This window comes from Primulina huaijiensis, chromosome 15 (genome assembly GCF_012295235.1).
Source record: "Primulina huaijiensis isolate GDHJ02 chromosome 15, ASM1229523v2, whole genome shotgun sequence".
Taxonomy (NCBI): domain Eukaryota; kingdom Viridiplantae; phylum Streptophyta; class Magnoliopsida; order Lamiales; family Gesneriaceae; genus Primulina; species Primulina huaijiensis.
Window position 1 is genome coordinate 20318244 of NC_133320.1, and position 26125 is coordinate 20344368.

Consider the following 26125-nt stretch of genomic DNA (forward strand, 5'->3'; position numbering starts at 1 on the left):
TGATGGATGCGTGTTTATAGGGGGGATTGAGAGACCATTTCGAGAGCTATACCAGTCCTAAAAAAATAGCTATATATTTGATCATGAGTTAATTTTATGTGAATGATCCATACTAGGAAGTAAAAAATAATAATATTAAACGGAAAAAATATATAATTTTTTTTTAATTAATATAATAAGATATTAATATCACAAATTGAACCCGTAAAATAATCTAATAAGAATTTTTGTTTTTTTATTATTGCACGAAATAACCATTGGCCAAAAACATCCTTTCGTTATCACGCAAAAGATATAGTTACTCGGGATATGTAAATTCTCTGCCTACGACAATTTAACATAACACACGACTTTTTACAGATTCTGCAAGTGTGTCGAGAAAACACCAACTTGGCTTGATTCTGTGCATAGACAACTAATTAAATCGGTTATTGAGGAATTATTTATACTATTAAGATTTGGACAGTAAAAGAAAAAGACAGACCTACGAATCTGACTTGTCTTAAAAATCATCTACTTTCCAAGGGGAACGAGGACACAATGGCTGGACCTATGGGCTTGACTTGACTTGAAAACGGTGTAAAGACCACTTTTTGTTGATTCAAAAAATTTAAATTTCAAAAAGAAAAACTAGTCACCCGACAATGATCATCAACAGACTTCTTCAAGTTTAAACAATTCCCACAAGTGAAAAAAAATGCAATTTTTATACCAAGGTAGAAACCAACCAAAAAAAATGGAACTTGTGAAGTCCGACTTTGACAGATAATATAACCCACCCAATTCGAAAACTTCATTCAAATGTCCGTCATCTTCACCAGCTCACCATATAGAATCCTGTCATCTCTGCCGGTGTTACTTTCCAAGAGTGCGCTTTGCACAAGTTCCTTAACATCCCTGTGTGAGAGGAACTTCCCTAGATTGTGAATTATCAGCCTCAGATCTTCAACCTGAAAAACGAATGAAGTGAGTCAGATAATCATTTACTTGAGATTCACCAGGATAAGAGTTAAAAGTTATTTTACCCTTATGTGTCCGACACGATTTCGATCAAAGAACCTAAAAGCTTGCAGCAGCTCCTTGTCAACTTTTTTTGCATTAGAAGCCTCAGCTATCTTTCCCTTGTCGCGCACATCCATATTAGTATTACGCTTTGAAGCTTTTGTAGCGGTTTCCTGTTGTTCATTCTGCTCTTTAAGAGTAACGGATTCACTGACAGTGCTATGATATGTCTTCTCCCCATCAATAAGCTTCTGCATGAGAAAAAATCAAATAATTACAACAAAAATAATTGAAAATGCCTTGAGCATGAAGATAGCATATATAGAGCAGAAGATACCCTCAACTATGACATTTCCATCTCTCATCTGTAACATTTGAAACTAACGTTTTTCTTCAATTCTTAAATTTTTTCCTTCTACATTATGGAGAAGCAGAAAGATAGTATAGGGGCTTGCCTCTTTAGATGAGTTGAGATGTGGCGTTGCGTCAATCATTTCTTCATCTTCCTCTGGTTCTTCCTCTGGATCTTCTTCCTCGGGCTCTTGCTCCTCAATTTCATCCTCAACCTTATCTTCAGCAACCTCTTTAGTAGCGTTCGTTTCTTCTGTGACAATGTCGTTATCATCTTTCTGAGTGTCGTCATTATTTTCAGTCTTTGTTGCTTCTACATCTTCCGTCTTAACGCGCTTGCTTGATGAGTTATCCTCATTTTCCTCCTTTGAAGTTTGCTCTCTCGGTCTCTTTCCTTGGTTCCTCTTTGCAACAAATTTAGTGCGCAGCTTCTAAAATTTAAAGAAAAGAAGCTAAGAAGAATAAGAAAAACATAAATAAACTAAGTTTAGTTTTTAAACTAACAAGAAAGATGGCTCAAGACAACCTGAAGGAAAGCCAACAGCCGACAACCCATTTCATACTGTAGCATCTCATACAAGGATTCCGCAAATAATGATATCTGCACGAATGAAATTAAAGTAGGAATTAAGTATTTCACATGTCAAATAGTGAGACTGAATAACACATGTGACATGACGTGGAATGTAATATCAGACATCAGTCGAGCACGAGATTATTTACACATACAAAAGTCAAAACAAACCTCAAAGGTTGATTCCTCAGTATCGTTGGCACTATAATCCAAGAGTGAATCCAGTGAAAGTGATAATGACTGGAGCTGTTAGACCAAAGAAAATACCACTGAACAATGCTGGGGTACAAGCACAGAAAACTTGGAGTGATTATATTGATATCAAGGATAATGTGTTATGCATGATACTTACTTTTGAATCCTTGCCCCCTTTTGTTTGAAGAAACAACCCAGGATGTCGAGGAGGATCATCGATTTTTTTCTTTTCTTTCACCACAGCTTTGTTTTTAGACTCATCGTTTTCAAGACGATCTTTCCCTATTTTCTTGTCCTTGGGCTTCCCCTTTTCATTTGATTTTGTTTGAATGTCATTTCGAGAAACATTCTGCTTCGCAATATCGGTGTCAATTTTAGACCCAGATGATTGTTCCTTTTCCACCTTCTCTTCCTTTTTCTCCTGCTTCTCAGGAATAACTGTTTGTTGTTTCATTTTGGGACTGCTTTTATCCTTGGATATGCTCTCTTTCATCTCACTGTTAACAGCTTCTTTATGGTCATCCAGCTGAGTTATCTTTATTTCTCCCACGTCCTTCGTAGCCACAATACTGCCAGTATCTGCTGAGGCAGACTTTCTCTTTGGGACCCTCTTAATTACTTTCCTTTTTACAGTAACTTTGGTGCTACCATCTTGGACTACGGCACAAGTGTTGTCTTCTGATTTAACTGTTGTTTTATCCTTGGTGCTCCCTGATTCATTCGTTGTGTTACACTCAAGGGTCTTGCTTGCGCCTTGCTTAGCAGCAGATTTCACTGGCTTTTTCACGATCTTCTTCCTTGCAAAAGTTTTAATAGCTGAAGATTCAGATGATAAACCCTTCTGTAGCCCAACTACTTCAGAAAGAATACTATCTCCTTTAGTATCCTCTTTCTTCAATTCATCATTCTTGTCAGTGGCATTTTCTGTCGAGTCTTTCTTATTCTCAACTTTTTTCTTAACAATCCTCTTTATGATTTTCTTCTTTCCAGGCTTAACGCCAACAGCTGCCTGAGCACTGAAATTTTCTCCTTGAACATTCTTTGCAACATTTTTCTCCTCATTTACAATCAATTCTTTACTTTCAACAGATTGATTTTTCTCATCACCCTCTTCTGAAACTAGGTTCCCTTTAACGTCCATCGTGTCAGCATCTTTCTCCTTTTTATTATCCTCTGCCGACGGCCCTGAAGAAGACTCTTTCTTTATTAGTTGTCCAGCTTTTGACATTACAGTTCCAGAGTTCGGACTGTCACCTTTTGTGCCTCCTTCCTTGTCACCAGTTATCTAGTTAGTATATTAAAAAAAATCAGTACCTTAAAATTATAAACAGAACGGATGGAAGACAAGGCTGAGGTGGTTGATTAGTAGAGCGAGAACATAAGAATGAAACTTGGCAGCTCAATAAAGCATACACAGGCATAATTTCAATATCTAAACTACAAGGATTATCTCATGAAATAGCATATACTACCTGTTTCTAGGTTAACAAGTAAAAAATATAACATGATTCATTGCTTGTGCATGATGTGACTTGTGACCTCTGAATGGGCTCAGAAAAGCTCTATTTGTTCTCTTCAAAGGGTGGAACTCGTAACCAACCCATATACATGATCATCACCAACCAGTCCAAACCTCTTCCCGGTGAATGGCAAATCAGCCATGACATTCTTATCCCAGCTACACGGTTACTTTAGGCCACAGTTTTGAGGACAAAAGTTTCATTCAAATAACATAGTCTAGCAGCAGTTTAGAAGATTATTATACTCTGATAGTAGTATCACTCTAGTTGATGCAATCTAATATCATAGTTCTGGAGAAGAAAGATACCCTCTAACCTAGTCTTACGGATAACAGAAATAATCTGTAGTAACATTCAATGAAACCATGCAATCCATCCCCAGCCTTGAATATCCAGCACTCATCAACTCCAAAGCAAAGAGAAAGCATGGGATCCCACTCACTAAACAAAGGGCTCGCTAAACAAAGGGATCAGTGAAAGGCAAGAACACACGTGTTTTAACTATAAGTAAAATTCAGAGTCAAGAATCAGCACCCATTTGTTTTCTTCATGATGCAATTGTAGTATTATATATCATTATCAAATAAAGGTTAGGACGAATAATTTGATATGCATACGAAATTAAATCATACCTCTTTCTTCATAGTGAGCTTCAACTCCCTCTCAGAAACTGCTTTTTTGTGATTAAGCCACTGTTCTCGCCATAAATCCAGGGAAGGAAGACACTGAGTCAGATTGGGAACATACAACACAGTTACCTCGTTGTGACTGAAGAGCCCATCTTTTCCAACTCTCTGATAATGGATCTACACATCAAAATGTTTTATGACAGGTGGGCAAACATGTCAGAGCTACATCAAACAAGTCTAGAAATTAAGAATGACAAACATTTTGCAGTTGTTTATTGTAAATCAGCTCAAATTGAGGTACATTTGTGAGATTTAAAAGTGTGATCATTATGGCAACCATATCATCCAAGACCTTCACGAGTAAATTTTTTTCATTATTTTCCTTCAATTAAAAACTCCTCCAGATTGGAAATGCAGCAACATCTAGAGAACTGCTTCCTCGTTCCAATGATCCAACATAAAATACTAGCACTTTTATAGCTATAAAAAAAGGACTGTAATGATAAACATCTCCCTCAATTTTATGAGATCATATTCCCTTGTTTTACAAATTCTGAAACTGCTTTTGTGAATCATTTCCACTTATTACGATGCTATAAAGGTTTTGTCGGGTGCTCGCTTTGTTCAACAAGTTTATCTAAAACTTGCATGCTCAGTTGTAAGGTAGAAATGACAGAAAAATACAAATTCATCATGAAATGGAATTATTTTAAGAACTGCCCACAAAATAAAATCACTTCAAACACCAGAAGAATTATTTTAAGAACTGCCCACAAAATAAAATCACTTCAAACACCAGAAAAACTCGCCAGTTTAAATAAAACATGATTTTTAATGAATACACGGTTTCTATTGAGTATTATTATAATGGAATGCAACTAAGGCAATCTAGAATGCGAAGTACCGGAACCATGCAAATAAGTTTGAGGATAATGAAAATCTAGATGAGTATTCCAACTCCTGGAGAGAGCAATTATTAAATATTATCGTTGTTTCTATCAATTATCTTCTGCAGAAACAGACTAGAACCGTCATGCATGGCATTTTAAAGGTGCAAGATATGGTGGGTACTCTAGCAAAATTGTTTGAACTTTAGAGACACCTGACAACTAACGATCTAATAATACGAGCCATTTTACAAATCACTGCTGAGATTCGCTCGTTTTAAAGGCTTCAGTCCAAATACAAACACGTTTTCAGCATATGAGACAAAAATATCAGGTTATTTATTGGAAATATATTTCTTAAAATGAGTTATTTGTTCTCTTCGAAGTTTAACGCATTATCGGTACGTGTAACCAACATATCGCACATCTTCAGGCAGGGATCTAATAGACTATAGGAGCCTTCTATTTGAAATTAATAGCTTCTTAAAGAAAAAATAAAAGACTACCTCGAGAAAACGATTCCAATGCTGACAGTTCTTCAGATCAAGATTAGTCACATCTTTTGCATACCTATCACAGGAACCATTTCAGAACAAACTAAAAATAAAAATAAAAAAACAAATCAAGAAAATTCCTCAAGGGAAAAACCTTAGAGCTGTTTGAATTAATGAGGAGTCATCAACCGATGGATCAATGCCATCAATTGCGTCCCATGGGCCCCCAATTGCCATTAAACTATTATTACGTTTGAGGATAGAAAATCTAAGCATATTGCAAAAATGGGGTACACGGTCATCATAGTTTCTTTGGGATGACAGCTCTGCCAGAGCATTTTGACTCAGTCCACTCATCAGAAGAATCTGATACGAGAGAAAACAGAAAATGAAGAATTAGGTTTTACTTTAAAAAAAAAAAAAGGTTTGCATATGATCATCACATTCACTTTATGCTTGCTCTAGCAGTGATAATTGTTGTAATCAAAATCAACATTAAAAATACACAAAAAAAGGTCTTTGCATAGCACACAAACTTAGACCACCACCTTATTTTGGGAGAATAGTAAAAACCGGTAACAATTCAACATAATGTCCTCCATTTTACTAAACACTCAAATTAACAGAACTACAAAAAGAGATTAATAAATGAATCTTTAGAAGTAATTGTTGGTCCTCTTTTGACTTAATAAGGGTGATTCATGCCGAGCACTTCAAGTGGTAAAGCAAGCTCAAGAAACTGAAAGCATTCAGGAAACATGTTACTAAAAACATCAGTATTGACCATTTTTAATAGGTAATTAAAGTTGCATGACATAAAGCTCAACCAAATCTTGAAGGGAGTGTAACGACAAACCATATCTGTTGTTGGTGAAATAAATGAATGGATTGTGAGCCCTGTTTTTAGGTCCCATATGGCATAGGTTTGAGCAGGTTAAGCAAGTTTATTAGCACTAAACTACGATGATAGGAAGGAAACTGGTCCTTACAAATGGCATCTGAGAAAATCTCACAGCACTATCTGCACTTTGGTGTTATTGGATAAGTGGAGTGGGTTACAGTAAGACGTAGTGGATGCAACAAGGGGCATTACATTTTTCAGTTGTGGAATTGCAACATCATCTCACATGGAATACAGGAGCAATTTTGGGTTGTAAATATGGCCTAAGATCTCAGTAAGACGGCTAGAGCCAATCTATGTTGAGAAAAAATAGTCTGGGTCTTTCCAGGCTTTGAGGCACACAACGTCCCACGTAAAAGTGGAAGTTTCCGCACAAATTTTTAAGTAGCCATGAGACATAAAATACCGCAATGTTTATGCATCGACATATCACATATATACACACACATAGATTAATCCTTACGAGCTAACCTTCGCATTCCAAACAGTACTTTGTCTTGCTTTTGTCACATCAGTTCCCAGTTGTTTAGAAGGTGATTCTGTCCTCTCCATGGAAGTCGTGTCTTCAACAAAGTCATGCTCAAAACTATTCAATCAAGCATCATTATCATTTAAAATTCCAAAGAGTATATTTTAGTTGAAATATAACTTAAAATAATTACATCACCGTGTTATTTCTAAGTGACTTCAACATCAGAATAATGATGCTAAAGCACAACTAAGATTAATAATAAAAAGCATTAACATGTTTAGAAAATAAATTTATTTGCAAGGTGACATGTTCAATCATGACACCAAAGAAGAAGCCAAAAGATAAATTACCTCACAGGAGTGTAGAAATGGAGCATCAGGTTCTTCTTCGGCCAATTCACGATAACCTACAAGCAGCCAACAAAGTGAAGTCATATACAGAAGTCAAAGCATGAAAATTATACTAGTTAGAAGAATAGGCAATACCTTTGAGCATTCTGGAGATACATAAAGCCGAGGATATCGCTTATCTAATGACAAATAATCCCTCTCATCTGCTACAAAGCTAAATGAAAAGATCTACAACAAAAAAATGCCATGAATTAGGGTGCAACTATTATTAAATGGATTCAGAAATCAATTCATTAGTGTTGTCTAGTTACAAACACGTTGGCATCTTCTCTACATAATCAAAAGCAAATGGTTTCCTGGTGAAGCTATCAACAGGAAAATAATATATCTTCATCAATGCAACTATGTTAGTAGCAGAGGTTTAACAATGTCGAATAGAGAGTGAATAAGAAACGATACCAAAGAATTTCACATTGGATGCGGGTTTTACTTTGATGAGAAATAGTGAAGAAAGACAACAACAAGAGAAGTAAATGGATAACCATGAGCTATAAAAACTAAAAAAATATATATTGCGTCATACAAACAGCAATTGTTGATGGCACACATGGGATCAAAGAACTTTACAAGAAGAAGGAAGGGGAGAGGAATCAAAGCGGTCTTCAACTGGAGACATTGAGATGCAGTGAAAAGGCATATGAACATGCAAATGGAACACTGACGCAGGCTTTGCAAGACTAAAAGAGAAAGAAGTGATAATAAGGCATGCTTTGCAAGACTAAAAGAGAAAGAAGTGAATAACGCAGGCTTTGCAAGAATAAAAGAGAAGGAAGCAATAATATTCAATCATGGCGGTCTGAAATAACAATGAACTGCTGACGGACAAAATCTCTATTGAGGTTCTCGAAGAGAAGTCAATTACTATTTAATATCAATTTCTCTGACTATTCTGCAACAGGTAGCCTGTGGGATAATTGTTTTTACCTTGCAGACATACTCTCTCCTCTTTTGTCTTACAGGGGATTGATGCTGGGATTGAGGCCTTCAGCATCGTAGAACACCAAGTTAGGTAGAGTACAAGATTGATAAGCTGTGTAACATATATAACTATAACAGAATACAAATTAAACATGATCCACCTATGCAAAATTTCACGACGTGGGGATTCTCGCCGAGCAGATCTGACATCTTTTGCCTGTGAGGAACCTCTACGGTCCCTGGAGAGTCTTGAGGGAGTACGTTCACGCCTCAATTCCAGGCTGCGTTTGAGCTCTCGATCCCTCTCCTTCTCCCTTCGCTGTCGTTCTTTTTCACGTTCCTTGTCTCGTTCTCTCTCTCTTTCTCGGATTCTTTCTCTTTCTCTTTCTCTTTCTCGTTCTCGTTCTCGTTCCCGTTCTCTTTCTCTCTCTCTTTCCCGTTCTCTTTCTCTCTCTCTTTCATGTTCTCGTAGACGCTCCTCTCTCTCTCTATCTTTCTCTCGCTCAAGCAAGTAATCCCTTTTCTCGTGATCTCTGCGATCCAGCTCCCGGCCATGTCTACTCCTGTCATCTTTACGATCATCGACTCTTGGATGACCAACCCGTGCCAACACGCTGCTTGGGTAATCCGATTCAAGCAATGTGCTAATGTGGCTCTTCCCTGCTCCATAGTCCCTACCAGGAGGCAAACTCACTCCATAACCAGGATTTGAATTCTGAGCATAAATAAGTTCATCAACACTTCGCTGTGGAGCTGCTCCTAAGATTGATGTAGTATGTTGTCCACTATATGATGACCCACTAACCAACGCTAAACTACGTAAGTCGGGATCAATTCTTCCACCATAGGCAATAGGATCTTGGCCAGGACGATGAACCAGGGCCCTCGCTGCAAGGTAATCAGCTTGTCTGCCAGAAATTTTTTGCTCAGTGCAGTAGATTGTATGAAATCGTACACACATTTGTTGTGCGCGAGTCCACTATCATAATAATGGTCTCTTCATTTGATATTCATTTGACAAAAAATAACTATTTACAAAGCTAGATTCAGTTTAAAGCTCATCACATGATCAGAGGTGTGATGAGTAGAGTGCATAATATTAGCATCACCTAGTTCCTAATACGAGGACCAAAGAAAATCACACCTTTCATCAACTCCGGAAAGAATGATACTAGCAATCTAGCATGCAAAAATAATAAGAAAAGACTGATACAGGCTTAACATTACATTACCTAGCTCCCCCTTCAATAGGGGTAGATAGTGTATGAGCCTTTAGCATTTGTTCTTGCCTAAGCACTGTTGCTTGTTCCACACGATCATACATCTTAGACTGCAAACAATAAAATCAATGAAATACAAATATATAAGGATATTTGGTCCTAAATGGTTAAAAGGAAATTATAAAACACAACTAGTTAGAACTTAAAATTTTATAATAGACAATTTAAGCATTAATAGACAATTTAATCATATGTAATTAACATAAAAACAGATCAATAAAACATAAAAAATTCACATATATCATCCCTAAGGATTATGAAACACGAATACTATACCAAGCTCAGCTTACCAATTTATCTAATGGATACCAATGTAACAAAAGCAATACTTTAAAGAAGTAAACAGCACCATTCAATACCTGATGTTCTTGGCCAAAAGAAACTGAATCAACGTATCTACCAATGGTTTCACTAGGTAAATCCCTCCCAACATATGAACGGTGGCGTCCATCGTATTGATGTCTATCAATTGCGGGATAATCCGAATTTCTATCAGAATACAGCTGGTCAACTTTATGTCCATAGTCATGACTTGAAGATGAGACATAATCATTTGATGCGAACCTAGGCGAGTCTGGAATGGAGGACCCATAATTACTCCGGCCTTCTAAAGTGGTTGTTGCAGATCCCTTCGCAACCATTGGAGAAATCTATTCCGAGTAGTAGTAAATACACCATTTTACCCAACCAGATATGAAACAACATTACAATCAATTGAAGCATTCATACCTTCTCAAAAGCATAAATCAAATGGAGAAAAAGATACATAAAGGAACTGAAATAGATGCTAGAGCTAAAGATAACATGATTAATGTTGAAGTGAAGTTCTTCAGTTTAAGAAAGATAAGTCTAGCGTAACCTAAGGGAATCAAGAAACAGCAACCTGTTAAAGAACTTGATACAAAGTTATAAGGACGTGTAAATATTAATCAAACAACATATATAGATCATTTCAGATGTCTGTGAGCCGGAATTCTAGGTGATATATCCTATTTTTCAACAGCATTGTTCGTTTGGGATTTTAACTCAACTCAACCGAAAATTTATAATTTGGTCTATACATATAAAAGCTTCATTCCATAAAGTTTTTTCAAAAGTTTTGATCACGTCATTATATCACTTTTCAAATAAACTATTTAAAACATAATTACTAAACAATCACATATTTTTTCTCTCCACTTTCTTCAAACAATTATCGTTTCATCCAGGGAAGAAACCAGCACTCAAAAGTATGGTGGGCTAAAATAGAAATAATTCATGTGTTAAGGAACAAAATAAATCTTAATGATCATATTGTATGATAGCTTAACCAAATACATAGATGAACATGTCAAAAATATAATAAATATACAATGTCCAGTAAGTACAATCAAACTACTTCGTTGCCAATTGAGTAACTTGATATATCTAAATTTACTCCTTATTTTATTTTAGTAATTTTTCATCTGATATCCAATTCATAAAACACCATTAGAACTAGAGATGCCAAGAAACCTTCAAAAATACTAATAAGGATGTCACTAACGCACACGAAAAAACAACTATATAAAGACTAAAGTTATCATTTAGTTTCCAATTAATTAACAAAAACCAGCTATTCTAATCATATTTATCTTTTTATAAGCCAAACCAGCTATAGTAATCACATTTTGTCTTTTTATACGATTAGTATGATGATCTTTTGATTTATGATAAATAATTTAGTTTCTAATATTTCTCAAATAATGACATGATAAATACGTTTGTTTTAGACATACATAATAAGCGTGCAACACTCTTAATCATTATTTTTAAAATTCCATTAAACACTAAAACTTGAATTACAAGGGACGCACTCTAGAAAACAAAAGATCTCAATATCAAAGCAAATAGATGAAAAAAACTAAATAATTGTAGATCACCTGAAAATTATTGGTTTCAATTTTCGAAAATTCAAGATTTGAAGATAATTTATTACATAGTTGTCAAAAGGCGAGGGCCTCTCGCCTAAACAAAAGCTATTAATATCAAAGAAAATAGATGAAAAAAACGAAATTATTGTATATTACCTAAAATTATTGGTTTCAATTTTCAAAAATTCAAGAATTGAAGATAATTTATTACATAGTTGTGAGAGGTGCTAAGGCAAGAAGCGCCACAAGGAGAGGACCCTACGCCTATGGTCATCCCAGGTGCAGCGATTCACAAAGGCGAGCTAGCCTTGGAAGTTCACTCAGGCGTTCTTCTCCTAAGGTCATCTCAGGAGCCGCGATTCACTAATGAGAGCCCAGACGCTCGCATACACTAGCCTTGGAATTTCACGCCTGAGAAAATTTTTTCTAATTACTTGTTTAAAACAAAACGCCCAAACCAAAACCCTAGCAACCCAACACTGGAACGAGAAGAAGAGAGCATTGAACAGAAGAACAAGATGAGGGCATCTACATCCAAAACAATTAGAAAAATATTGATTTCACATCTCTTCATCAAGAGGAAAAATAAATTGATGTTGATCAACAAAATAATGAAAATCAAGAAGAATACAAATCTGAAAGTTTTGGGGACTTTCATTGATGGAAGAATATGAACTTGATTTGGATGATTGAAGAATTTGAATCATGTTCGTAATTACTATTAACTTATTAATTAAATTTTGTCTTGAGTGACATCGCGACTAAACTACTTCATATTTTAATACATTTATTCTAAGATATATTTTTTTAAAAAAATTTAAAAATGTGTGCCTTGCTTCGGTAAGGCGCGCGTCTCGCCTCGCCTTGCGCCTCAGGATCCATGACCCTTGTGCACCTCGGTGCGCCTTGCGCCCTTAACAACTATGATTTATTATGTCAAATATTAAAAGGACGAAGGTGTACATGCTTAGTAGTCGAAGTAAAATAAACTAGTTCCATAAATAGGTAAATTAAGTAAAAGAAACCTATAGTGGACTGGTCTACTAGAGTATAGAATATTGTCCTGGGCCAAACTAAAGCCCATCTATCAACCATAGTACCATAAAATAATATTAAAAGATTCAAGTTATAACAGCTGACCATCAATTATTCAATCCTCAAAGAAAAAGCACTGGTCCAAGTAAACTAACAGAAAGAGTCCTACGACTTGTAAGCAATGTCACACGAACAAATATAGTTACCCCATTTGATTTGAATAATGTGAAATAACATATAATACTCGCCTGGAACAAATTAACATCATTTATCAAGAAACTGATACTGTTGAAGTTCACAAGGGTTTGAGACCAGTTTCAAGGTAAAAGCATTGAAATTGCAAATGAATCGTTCAAGAAAGGACAAGTCCAAAACTTTTCAGGCAGTGAAACACAAATACAGCGGCAATGCAAGGTCGAAAGCAACCTTGTTTGTGCAGTATCACAGTTTATGAGTAAGCATGTCACGAGAATGAAATAATAGCAGAAAACGAAATATATTGTCCAAAAATCCTCCATACGAAATTGAATCAAATGCCAACTGAAAAAACGCGTAAAAACGATTAAAAAATGGGTCAAAAGCATGTGGCAAAAATAAAGTCGACCACAACCTGCTGTGCCGCGGACCCATAAACCGAACTATACTGTCCCCCATAATGCGACGGCTTTTCTGCTGCGGAAGGATGGCCCGAATATGCAGATCCTAACTACAATAACCAAAATTAAACCAATTTCATAAACATGGCCGTTTCACACGTTTCGTCCTCCGTACCCTTCAAGGATTGAATGAAATACAAAATCCCAGAATTCATGAATATACACGTTTCGTCCTCCGTACCTTACAAGGATTGAATGAAATACAAAATCCCAGAATTCATAAATATACATAATTCGAGTGAGAATAGAAACATACGTTTTGAGAAGCATAGGAAGACTGGGAAGAGTAGGGTTGCTGCTGGCCGTAGGTATTATTACTTCCTCGAGAAGCATACATCTTTCCCTTCACAGAACATAAAATTAATCGAAAAACAGGCTACGAAACGACCAATTCTGGATTAAACGCAATAATTTTTTAACTTGGAGACGGCGGCGACGAGTACCACCGCAAGTGTAGAATCAAAAACCCTAACTGTTGTTTGATCGTGGCTAGCGAGTTCTATTCACTTGTTATTTATCAACAAAACATAATTAATTAATCCAATTAATTGAAACTCATATAAATATGTATATATATATATATATTTATTTTTATTTTTTTTAATTGACTGAATAGTAAATAATAATAATAATAATAATATTTAAATTCAAACCTTTGACGGATAAATATTAATTAATGATTATAAATATGTGACACGTGCATAGAGATAGCTGTAATAAAATTTATTTTAAATAATTAGTAATGGAATCAGCTTAAGAATGGATGAGATTGAGAATTAAAATTATAATTTACGAAGCTTTTTTTTTAAAACCATCGATAGATAAAATATAATTAAAAATACGAATAAGGGTTATTTTTATATATGGGAGATATGAATTGTAATGTGTATACAACGATTGAAAATTGGAGAGAATGAGAGAGTTTGAGTTTGTAATTAAAATCTAAACATAAAAACTAAACTAACACAGAGTAAAAAAATAATTGTGCAAAAGTATTATTGTAAAATTTTAAAAACCTACATGAATACAACATTTGTCGTCGTTGATTTTCTTTGGCTGTCATCGTAATCACATGTTAAAAATTTAAAACCATTGGATTTGTAACTCTACATCAACGACGTACAACTAACCGTGGGTGGAAACTTGTTTCTTCAAAAAAAAAAAAAAAAACCAATAATGATTGTTTCTGAATTTTGTTTAGCGTCATTACATATGAAATAAATACGGGAAATTATCTTTGTTGTAATTTGAAAAGAAGTGTTGGATCAGATTAAGGGTAGGATTGGGTCGGGACCAGTTTCATAACCTTCATACCCAAATTTCCGTCCCGATAAGAATTGAGAAATTTTTTTCCGCCCAATCCAGTACCCAACAAAAAAAAATATCTCGATAAATATTTTTTATATATGATTTATGTAGACTCTCAAAAAACTTATTGGTGCATCGCAAATAAATTAAAACAACTTGGTGATTTATGATTATTAAAAACATAAACATATTCTTAGTATATTACAAATAGACTAAAACAAGTTTTTTTAAACAAAGAAAATCCAAAACATAAAGAAAACACAGGGATCGGTAGAAAAAAACATAAAGAAATGAATAAAGTATCAATGTTAACCTCCTCTCCAAAAATGCTAATTAACCTCCAAAATATGTGTGTTAGAATTTCAATCGAGGCAATATTCAGAAAACGTTGAAGGAAATCGAGAGTTTGAAAAACATAGATACAAAACACTTTTTAAATTTATAAAATTTAATGAAATAAGCGTTTTTAAGTATTTGGTTACAATATACGTGTTTTTTAATCGAAAAGCTCTCCAAATTTTGGCTTTTGAAAAAGCACTAATTTTAGCTCAATTAAGAATGAATTTAAGAGTTAATTTCAATATTAAAGTTAAAACTTAAAAAACATTTAAATAAGTCCAGTTTTTTAAGTATTTTAAATTTTTTTTTTAAAGAAGCGGTTTTATAGTATGAATAAATGTTATAAAAAAGTTTTATTTTAATTTTTAAAAAGAATCAGAACTAAAAAGCAAAAAACCGTAAATTCCAAATTCTAAAAAAACATTTTAATTGCTTTTTTAAAACGACTTTTATAACTGAATACTATATTTATTTTTAAAAACAAAAGTTTTAACCCATGAACTTTTTAAACCAAACAGACTCTTAAGTATTTTTTAAAACACTAAAAATCTCATCCAAACACAAATAAAATTATAAAAAATTTAAAAAAATTTCTTGATCTAACCTTTTAATCTAAAGGGGCTCATTATTTTTATTAGAACGAAAAAGCATATGAAATAACATAAAAGATTTGATGTGGTACTATTATGAATTGAACTGATCTCGTTTTGTCGTGAGTTTTTCCAGTCTGAATGGTCTGTTTCTTGGTGCTGTGAGACACGATGTTCAAGAACTTGATGTGGAGGTCTCTACATTTGATTACTTCAACTTCCCTCGGAGTGTCATAAATTGCGAAACGCTACGAGTTTTCAGATTGAAGTCCTTGTATCCTGGTTTTAGGTTGCCTCCTGTGGAGATCGTGAAACATGGCATCGAATCACTCTGCACTCTTATCACTTTCAGGTCCCTTTTTACATAATCAGCCATCTACAGATTCGTCGTTTCCTTCGCTTAAGAACCTACATTTAGATGCTTGTTCGGGGTTGAAGAACGTCAGGATCAAGGGTCCTGGTTTAGAAGATTTATCTATCGATGCCTGTTATCAGATGCAAGATTTGGAGATTTTGGTCCAGAAACTAGAGACAATAGGGTAACAAGGTGCTTCACTTCTTCAAGTCGTACCCGTGTTAAGATTGATGCCCCAATGCTCGTGAGTTCTGGTCTGACAATTCTGTCACCGATGAAAGTTTTTTGCAGAACTTAACTTCGTTAGACAAGGCCCGTGTGAATTCCTCATTCGTCAAGGTTATCAAGTCCAGCAAAGATTAAAAAAAAAAAAAAAAGTGCATTGAATTTTCTTTCTGGAATCTCTCGTTGCGACCAATCTTTGACACTTGAAAGCCAGTGCATTGAGGTATGTATAATGTATATACTTCAATTTCTTATCATACAAGTTTATTGTATATACCTCTTTAAATTTTGGATCCTGAAAATGGACAGGTTTTATCAAGCAGCAGTAGGTTTGCAGGAGTTCCATTAAGTCCCTTCCATAAACTTGGATCCTTGGAGCTGTTCGCGACGGGATTTAACAAGCACAACATCCCCGGAATGGCGAAAATTTTCAATAATTCTCCCACCATTTGTAGTCATCATCACTATTTGTGGTTATCGTCATCCCGAACAAAGAGTAAGCGATTGATTCCCCAATATTTCTTTTGTTTGCATTTAGATTTGATTCGTTAATAATCGTTTATCTCCGAGCCACAACTCTGGAACGAAGAACCATGGGAAACTTGGAGTTCTGGAGAAGAAATGAAGTACTGGGGATCACAAATCCAATGTTTTGAGTCCTATGCCCATCACTTAAAAGTGGTGAAGATTTTGTTGGGAAATCGGTTTTTTCGTGTTCAAAACGAATCGGAAGTTTTAAAATTTTATTTGACATTCAAACAATGCATTTGAACACTAATATGGTTTAAATAAATTAAACATTCTTAGGGTGTTACCTTTAGTGAATTAATCATTTGACACCAATTGATTCTGGGGTTAGCGGATATAACTCTTGTAATATTCAATCCAACTCCTTGAATTTATTGTCTCAACGGGAACAAATGATCTAGTGCTTGTGTGACCCTCAATGGTTCAGGAATACAACTAGTCGTGGGTTCACAACTCTTTGTGATTCAGGACATTCTCCTTTATTCGGGCTTACCATAATTTGCCCTATTCCACGTACCAACATTTGATCATGAGAATGTCAGAAATAATTTTCTGATTAAATCCATCGAATCATGGTAAGAGCGTTTATGACATCGTCCCGTGATTCTGTAGGTATCACTGATAGTGCCGGCAAGAACCAATTGGTTGTGATTAATGTACAGTACGGTCCATTCATCTCATATATCCTGATCGAATCTACAACAATTGGTTCATCGAGAATTGCATATTAGATTCGATAGCTATGTGATACAATCATGAAATATTCATAGTGTCATCGCATGCACAACTAGAGAACACTTGTCTCTAATGTACATTTTACACTCTGACTAGAGATTTCATGCACTACTATCTCGTTATTTTACACTCTGACTAGAGATTTCATGCACTACTATCTCGTTAGATCATATAGGATATCTACACCCGTAGGTGAGCAGTGAATTACTGACTACAATGAACTGGCTCATACACATGTCGCAATTGCACCTAATCTCGTCACCTTGTGACCCTCGCGGAGTCGGTAAACGAGTCAAAGTACAATTTCAGTATGTAAAACCTCAATGTTGTCCCGGGTCGAAGGATGATGTACAATCACAATCATGGACTTTTCCTCTCGATGAATAATAACCACTTGGAAAGTCTGATAGAGGGTTGTTCGGTACAATCATCATATGATTGTCCATCTACATGATTGGACATCTCAATGCTCTTACCATAAAACATTGTACACGACATTACAGATGTTAGTTTCAAGATCAAGTGGCCTTTATCCTTGTTTTTATGCGGCTGAATCGCCTAGGAATAAATTTAGAATATACAGTGATTACAAATGAGTTTCAAGATCGAATTACGATTCATTTGTATTAAAGTATAATCAAGGTCTTTATCTATGTCGATTGCATGAGTATACAGATAAAACAAAAACGAAACCATGAAATGTAAATTATATTAAAATAAAGACTGTTAATTACAACTGAGTCAATAAAATCATTAATCAACCATTGGTTTAAAGAGCATCTACTCTGACAAATTTATGGGTTTATAGAATTTGCACCCTTGACATTTTTTCATTAATTCCCATCCAATCAAAAAATACTATGTGGGAGTTTGTTGGATTGATTTCTGGAATAATAAGATAAAAAGATTTTTTTTATTAATTATTTGAGAATTATTAGTACCAATCGGAGTATCTTGATTTATATTAATATCGATCGCGATCCAGGTTTCAANGAGCTCCCTTACAGGAAGGGGGGAATATGAACTACACATAGTGTAGTGAAGAGACCACTAAAAGAAAAGAGTTGAATGCGATCATCTCTTGCTTCAGACAAAGACAAAGCAATTATCTTCTTATCTCCTGAGAGTTCTCTTATAGGACTATTGAAAATGACAGGAAGTCAAACATTAGTTTTGTGAAATTTATCATGAAGCATGGAAAGGTATTGCAGCAAGTGTTGCTTTACAACAATGTCTATTCCAAGCAAATGGATATGTTTCTTAGAAAAATTTTCATATCTCAAATATTGTGTTTCTCAAAGGCTTCTCCAAATGCTAGCATTGTATTTCAATAGGCCTGCTTGATTGGTAAAATCAAATCTTTGTAGCTCTCTCTCTTCTTTTAAAATTGAATCCAGAAAATGTATGATTTATTAGACATGGAATTTGCCTTCGTTTTTTTTAATAACATTATGTTCTGTGATCATATGTGAGGGTGTAATGTGCAAGTATACATGGGACTTACCCCGTCTACAAGACATTCTATCAGCAGGCAATTGTTGATAAGATGGACGTATTCGAGTTATAAGTTTGATTTTGGTAAATATCGATAGCTTTCAACAATGTTAATCACGGTCGTTAATTGGCTTTCTCGTTGGTTGATGATCTTTTGATTTCGCATAGAATATACAAGAAAATTGCTGTGGTTGATAAGTTTGGGAGGTTTTTCGACATAACAAAATAGTAGTACTTCGGGGTGATGGTCGAAAATGATCTTTTATTATTAAGGAGTATACATTTCGAAAAAAACTGTGAATGGAAATATGGAAATGTTACAACTTATATCGACATTCCGTGGGTCTGATGAGCCCCTAACACATCAACAGAACACCGATAAATCAAATCAAATAACATAAAAAAAAACTTGTAACTTGTTAATTCTTCCCATGATGCAAGAACTCCTGGTAAAGAGCATGTTCCAACCATGCTTCAGATCGCTCCATTAGCTCGGGGCTCAACCTAAACATGAGTACACAAAACTCCATCTGATCAATCCCCCCATCCCCATCAAGATCGCCTTCTTCGACCATACTCCTCAACTCATCATCCTTGAAATCTTGCAATCCAAGAAAAGCTGAGTTCTTCTTCAAGCTCTCAAACGTGATCACTCCTTTATCCCTGTCCATTAAAAGGCTGAAACCTTTACAAAGTTCTGCTATTAGCCCCTCCCCTCCTAACTTATCCGCCATCGATACCAAGTTATCTTGAAATCCATTCAATTCTCCTGCGCCTGCCATTGATGCCAGCTAGATAACCTTTCTTGATTACACTCAAACACGTGTGTATGTATATATATGACCTGAAATGAATGTAATGTTGAAGATAGATGGATGGATGCATGAGGGCTTGATCATTCGGATGTATATATATGCTTAGAGATTGATTCAAGAATGGATGCCGGCCAATGTGTAGACACAGCACAATTCATGTCGGCGTATGATTTGATTCTTGCTACCTGAAATTGCTTACCTCTTTCTCAGAAGAAGCCTTGACAAGCTGTATGCAGACGAGGTATACGTACACACAGCAAACTTTTAATAGTAAAATTATAAGGAATGATTTAAATATTAATGAATAGATAGATATATATGGAGTTGGTCAGCATGAACAGAAATTCAGTCTTGTTTATGTAAAAGATTTTAATGTTGTCATTTTCCTCAAATTTATGGTGAAATTAATTATAAGAAATAAGATAAAGTTGATTTGTTGGGAGAGAAATACTATAACACATCGATTGGTTTGTGAAATGAGATAATAAATAATATTATACGATACAGAAATGGTAAATTATATATTATACATTAAACTTTTGAAATTAATATTTGATAAATTAATAAGCTTTAAAATATTTCATGATCTCGACATTGTGAATGTATTGTGATTTTACGTTATATGGATAATATAATTATTTATAAATACGATATCTCGTAGAAATTGAGTGAAAGATTGAATGAAACGAAAAAAAAAGTATAATTGACTAATATATCATTGTTTACGTAATATAAATGATAAAAAATAATATATGATTGGTATAGGTAGCGACATCGTGTCAACAAAATCGAAGTCATATTCTATAATTGCTGCATGTAGTTGGCGTGGGTGTTTTTGTGTTTTCAAGGCATTGTATTATATTAATTCCGGGTTCCATTTGGCTTTCCTCAATCAGGGCATTAAGTCACATGTGACGTACGATGAACAAAATAAATTTATTGTATCCAAATTATGAAAATAGGCATTGTTGGGGGCGCAAGGAAACCGGAGGAGTGGGAACTTGGAAACATCCCATTTACAGATAAAATAAGGACAAACATAATTAAAAAAATTTGTACGTGTTTTTGCGGTTTTTGGATTTGCTATTTTGTTTTCAACTTATTTAAAAACAAAATCAAACCCGAACTCGAACCCGAATCCCAAACTCGCAAACGTCACTCGCCCCAAAGTTATGGAGGCATCAAATTTTTTTAAATTTACTTGTATAGTATAATATAATTAACACATAAGTTCATCTCATAAATAATGATTAATGAGCAGTAGTGATCCGTTATAAAAACTTTAAGTTCTACAGTCTATTTATATTTTTTAATCTCACTCATAAACTTTCAATAAGATTCAATAATCAATTCGAAATACCTCTCTCGTGAGTTTCCGCAAAAAAAACATATCATCCACAATTTTACGACGGTCGTTATAACTCAATTTCTTTGTCTATCGATTTGTTTCAAGTGATTTTCCGACAACTGGTTGCATGTTTTTTGTGATCCATCAAAAGCTGTATCCAACATTTGCCAGTTGAAATCACTCGAAACTTATTTTCGATCAACTATATTACAAGAAAGACTAAATGTCTTGGCTATATTATTGATCGATAAAAAAAGTGGATTAGAAAATTTATTATGCACATTTATTCAATAATTTCGCTTCCAAAATTGTGAGACTGACAATATTCAAGTGATTATTATTGTTTCGAAACATGAATTTTATATTTTGTTTGGATGATCTTAACTTTATTAGTATTTACTTACGACGTATTGTTTTGGATGATATATTTTTTCTATATTTTATTTATATAATTTGAATTATTTATATTGTCATATTTATCGATGAAAAAATATATGAATATTAAGTTTTAATGTTAATATTATTTTGTGCTCTCCTAATGCCACAAAAATCTCATGTATGATGCTACGAGAAGTCAAGAACCAGAACCGTATCCAAACATTTTACTGCAGTGTAATTTAATTTACCGTAAAGATATCCAAACGTTTGTGTGGTAGATGCTTTTAAAGAAGAGAAAATAAGTGGAACATTTCATTGGCTTGGATCTAGATTTTGTTATTTGGACCGGTAATAAATTAAACGTGGCATCACTAATCTATGCAATTACGGGGTCACGAACTTTACTCATTATATTATAGTAGATATTTCATAATACTTTTAAAACATGATTAATATAGTAAAAAAAATTTGATTATTTTTGGCATATATATAGATATATACATATTCATAAAGTAATCTATTTTGAAATCCCCAAATAATCGGATGTGCGTATTTAAGTGTAAAATCAACTATTTGTAACTCGAATTATGTTTTCCTTATACCAATTCAAGTATCGTATTTTTACTTCACGAATGACACCATAGAAAATATTAACTTCAAATTATATATTTTGACATAAAAAATTAATTGAATTTTAGTATTTAGGGAGTAAAATCAAGTATTGGAACACTCGAATTAGATACTATATGTACCAATTCAGGTATTACATTTTAAATTCACAAATGACGTATCAAAAGTAACTCAATATTACTTGAAACTATATTTTTTAATATGCTAAAATAATCGAAATTAAGTCTTAAAAGGATAAAAATCAAGTATATATATGATCGAATTTGGTACTATTTGTACCAATTTAGGTACCACATCTTTAATTTATAAATCTCATCATCAAAATTTACTCAATATTAACTTCAAATTATATATTTTGGCATCATCAAATAATCGAATTTGAGTATTTAAGGGATAAAATCAAGTATGTGGACTCGAATTATGTCTTATTTATATCAATTTAAGTATCAAATTTTTACTTCATGAATATCATTATCAAACTATATTTTGACATCCCCAAATAATTGGATATGAGTATTTATGGAGTAAAATCATGTATTTGTAGACCCTAATTAGATACTATTTGTATCAATTTAGGTATCACATTTTAACTTTACAAATGACGCCATCAAAAGCCACTTAATATTACTTGAAAATCAAGTATTTTCTTACACATTTGACATATTCAAATAGCCAAATCAAATATTTGGAACATCAAAATAGGTACCTTATCGGTCAAAATAATTATTTTTTTAATTCTATGATTAGTAAGAAACTGTGTTTTTTTTTTCCAAAAACTAGATGATATGAATAAGTAAGCATAACACAATTTCAATGAAAAGACTAACAATTACAAAATTTATGTTGATTGCTCGAAGATCCGATATTTTCTTACACATTTGGAGTATTCAAAGAGCCAAATTAAGCATTTGGAAACCCAAAATAGATACTTTGTAGATCAAAATAAATATCTAATCTTATTTTATGATGAGTGGTGAACTATATTTTTAAAAAATAAAATAAAATGACATTAATAAGTTATCATAATGCATTTTTCATGAGAAGACCAACAATGACCGAATTTGTCGTAATTATTCGAAAATATAGTATTTTCTTATACATTCGGAGTATTCAAATAGTGAAATCAAGTATCTGAAACCCCATAATAAGTACTTTGTATGTCAAAATAAATATTACTCTTATTCCATGATAATTGAGAAATAACATTTTCTTATAATTATGTTTTAGATGAAAAAGATATGTGTAATTTTTGTGGATAAAATTAAATATCTTTTTAAATAATAATAATAAAAAGACAAAATTATAACTTTGAATTTATAAGATATTAAAATTAAAATTATATCATTATCAAGTATTAAATTTTTAAAAATTGTGGTGAAACGTTGAATTTAAATTCAAAAATGTGGAGAGAATTTTCCACAAATTTACCGTTTTCTCAACCAATAGCTGCACATGACGAGGTGCCATGACTTTACGTCTCCAACAGTGTCTACGTAGGCAAATGAGACCTCACCACGTCACCACCAACCAATCAAAATATACCTAGGCTTCGTCGCCTCTGACACGTGGCCTCCTCCCTGCCATTTCATGGTACGCTGTTGTTTGCGCCACACAAATAATAACAATATCTCACGACACGAATTCCCCAATTCACCCCTACCACATCCACCTGGATGGCAATTTCGTAAATTTTGTATAAAAACGAGGCTTGAGTGGTGCGGTTGACTGCAGAGAGGATGTTGCTTCTTTAATTCTCCCTTCTTCGCTGTTACTTACTCCCTCTACCAATCCTGCAAATTCTTCGCCCATACGCATAGATTATCGTTATCTTTTCTTCTCCAATTTTTGAAGATGAAGAGGTGCGAGTTGTGTAAATTGAAGGCTGAGATTTACTGTGGATCGGACAAGGCGAGATTGTGCTGGGGCTGCGATGCTAGGGTTCATTCTGCCAACTTTCTCGTGGCGAGGCATTCCAGATATTTGCTCTGCGGAGGGTGCCGGTCACCGACGCCTTGGGCTGCTACCGGTGCTGTTTTGAGCCGCACTGTAGCGGTCTGTGATAAATGTGTTGACGGAAAAAGAGGGGTAGCCGGTGCTGAAGTTGAAGAAAGGAAGGAGGTGGTGGAGGAAAATCAGATTGCTCCGCAGTCGGAGAGCACTTCGTGTAGTGGTGAAGCTTATTTTTCGAGGAAGCGCAGGCTTGAGAATCTCTCTTATTTTGCGTCTGATGTATATATAAATTAATCCTTCTGAAACTATATTTTTTTCCATTTTTTTTGCTACGATTCTTAATTTGTATGGTTAACAATGAGAGCGTTTTGTTTATAGGATGATGATCGATATTTCTCGTCGTATAAGCTCAACGTCCGCGCTCCGCCGGCAGAAGCGGTGGCGGCGTGCGTTCTCCAGCAGGAAGGGACGGAGAACTCATATCTAATAAAGGAAGCGTCGCCACCGCAGAAAGCACAGAAAACGACGCCGTTTAAAATGGGTGTGACCGGAATATCCGAATCGGGGATCTTGGAGAGTCTCCGGAGATTTCATCGTGAAGAATTGGGTTCTGGACTACAAATAGCGGAGTGCTGCACTTTGAGCGAAGATGGTCCCAGTGCCATTGATCTCAGTTCCTGCGACTCTTCGTAGCCGTAGGATTTCATCAACCAATCAATCTTTATAATCATAAAAATAAAAATAAAAATAATTATTAATTTGTTGAGGCAAGCGTACGGCACTTTTCCCTTGACGAACACATGATTTGGGTTGCTTAAAATTTCAATTTGGATTTGAATTGGATTTTTTTTTCTTTTGGATAACTAATAAATTGATTTTTTGTGTTGTTTTCCTATTAAACATTAATAATTATAAGATTTTGAGTTACCAAAACATAAATATTAATAATTATAAGATTTTGAGTTACAAAAACATGAAGAGTAAGTTTTTTGTGAGATCACGAATCTTTCTCTGTGAGATGGTCAATTTTATCGATATTCACAATAAAAAGCAATACTCATAGCATAAAAAATAATATTTTTTCATAAATACTTCAAATAAGATATCCGTCTCACAAAATACGATCCGTGAGACCGTTTCNTATTACATACGTTGATACATATCAGATACTTGAGTAGTAAAATCAGATTTATCTTAAAAAAAGATATAATATTTATAATAGTAGAAAATAAAGATTAATGTGATTGATTAAAAATATGAGTGAGTCTCATGTGAGACCGTCTCACGGATCTTAATATGTGAGACGGGTCAACCCTACTCATATTCACAATAAAAAATAATACCCTTAGCATAAAAGGTAATACTTTTTCATGGATGACCCAAATAAGAGATCCATCTCACAAATACGACCCGTGAGATCGTCTCACACAAGTTTTTGCCTAAAATATATATATAAGAAAAAAATATTTTACTGGTAATCATCGTAAACAGAAGAATGAGTAAGAAGGATCCTTCAAAGATACGTTGAAATTATTATTTGTCGAATGTAGAGGTGAATCTAATTAGAGTCGGTAGAAGGAATTAATTTATAAGTGAAAAAAAATATTTTTGATAATATCATATTTCACTAAAACTATTTTTTTAGGAATTACTTATCACGTATCTATATTGTATTATTATATTATTAAATTCGAGGGAAATAATTAAATTTATTGACATAAGAAATTTTTTTATTTTATTTAATCTCTGGAATTTGTACACAAAAAAAATTTGTGTATTCACGTTTTGTGAGCCAAGTGACGTTAGTCTAATAATGAAAGACGCTTATACAAATTCAAAGAAAATTATGTGTTTTTTTTAATTTTGTAGATAATAAAGGCAAAAATTTGTGTGAGACAGTCTCACATGTCGTATTTTGTGAGACGGACTTGTGAGACGGTCTCACGGGTCATATTTTGTTAGACGGATCTCTTATTTGATTCATCCATGAAAAAATATTATTTTTTATGTTAAGAGTATTATTTTTTATTATAAATGTCGATATGGTTGACCCGTCTGACAGATAAAGATTAATGAAACCGTCTCATAAGAGACCTACTCGATACTAAAATAATCAGGCTTTATATTTGAAAGTGGGTCTTGAAAATATATGGGAATTTGAAAAACATCCGTCCTGATATCAATCACATTGGATAACAATATGTCATCCCAGAT

The 26125-nt window shown here is 34.0% G+C and overlaps 3 protein-coding genes and 1 pseudogene across 8 annotated transcripts; 2 read left to right on the forward strand and 2 right to left on the reverse strand.

The window, feature by feature from the left end:
- Positions 1-591: 591 nt before the first annotated feature.
- Positions 592-13727, reverse strand: LOC140959078 (protein SHORT ROOT IN SALT MEDIUM 1). 6 transcript variants are annotated; one of them, XM_073416817.1, is made up of 19 exons: positions 13473-13727; positions 13171-13266; positions 9993-10283; positions 9586-9683; positions 8515-9261; positions 8360-8417; positions 7511-7603; positions 7376-7431; positions 7025-7139; positions 5807-6018; positions 5665-5728; positions 4275-4448; positions 3377-3407; positions 2280-3307; positions 2099-2173; positions 1880-1954; positions 1458-1784; positions 1026-1253; positions 592-950 (listed from the first exon to the last, which is right to left on the reverse strand). In XM_073416817.1, the coding sequence occupies exons 1-19, from the start codon at positions 13551-13553 to the stop codon at positions 798-800; spliced, it is 4002 nt and encodes a 1333-aa protein (XP_073272918.1). In that variant the 5' UTR covers positions 13554-13727; the 3' UTR covers positions 592-797. The 6 variants fall into 6 exon arrangements, with proteins under 6 accessions (XP_073272918.1, XP_073272920.1, XP_073272919.1 ...); XM_073416819.1 differs by having other exon boundaries at positions 2280-3407; positions 9993-10122; positions 10198-10262; positions 13473-13726; XM_073416818.1 differs by having other exon boundaries at positions 2280-3407; positions 9993-10122; positions 10198-10283; positions 13473-13726.
- Positions 13728-15536: 1809 nt separating this feature from the next.
- LOC140959392 (putative F-box/FBD/LRR-repeat protein At4g03220) lies at positions 15537-16804 on the forward strand (annotated as a pseudogene).
- Positions 16805-19043: 2239 nt separating this feature from the next.
- Positions 19044-19805, reverse strand: LOC140960467 (calcium-binding protein PBP1-like). Its single transcript, XM_073418750.1, has one exon. It carries the CDS (start codon positions 19570-19572, stop codon positions 19210-19212), a length of 363 nt encoding a protein of 120 aa, XP_073274851.1. The 5' UTR covers positions 19573-19805; the 3' UTR covers positions 19044-19209.
- Positions 19806-23676: 3871 nt separating this feature from the next.
- On the forward strand, positions 23677-24669 carry LOC140959615 (uncharacterized). The gene is made up of 2 exons (XM_073417534.1): positions 23677-24190; positions 24290-24669. The coding sequence occupies exons 1-2, from the start codon at positions 23813-23815 to the stop codon at positions 24602-24604; spliced, it is 693 nt and encodes a 230-aa protein (XP_073273635.1). The 5' UTR covers positions 23677-23812; the 3' UTR covers positions 24605-24669.
- The last annotated feature ends 1456 nt before the right edge of the window (positions 24670-26125 follow it).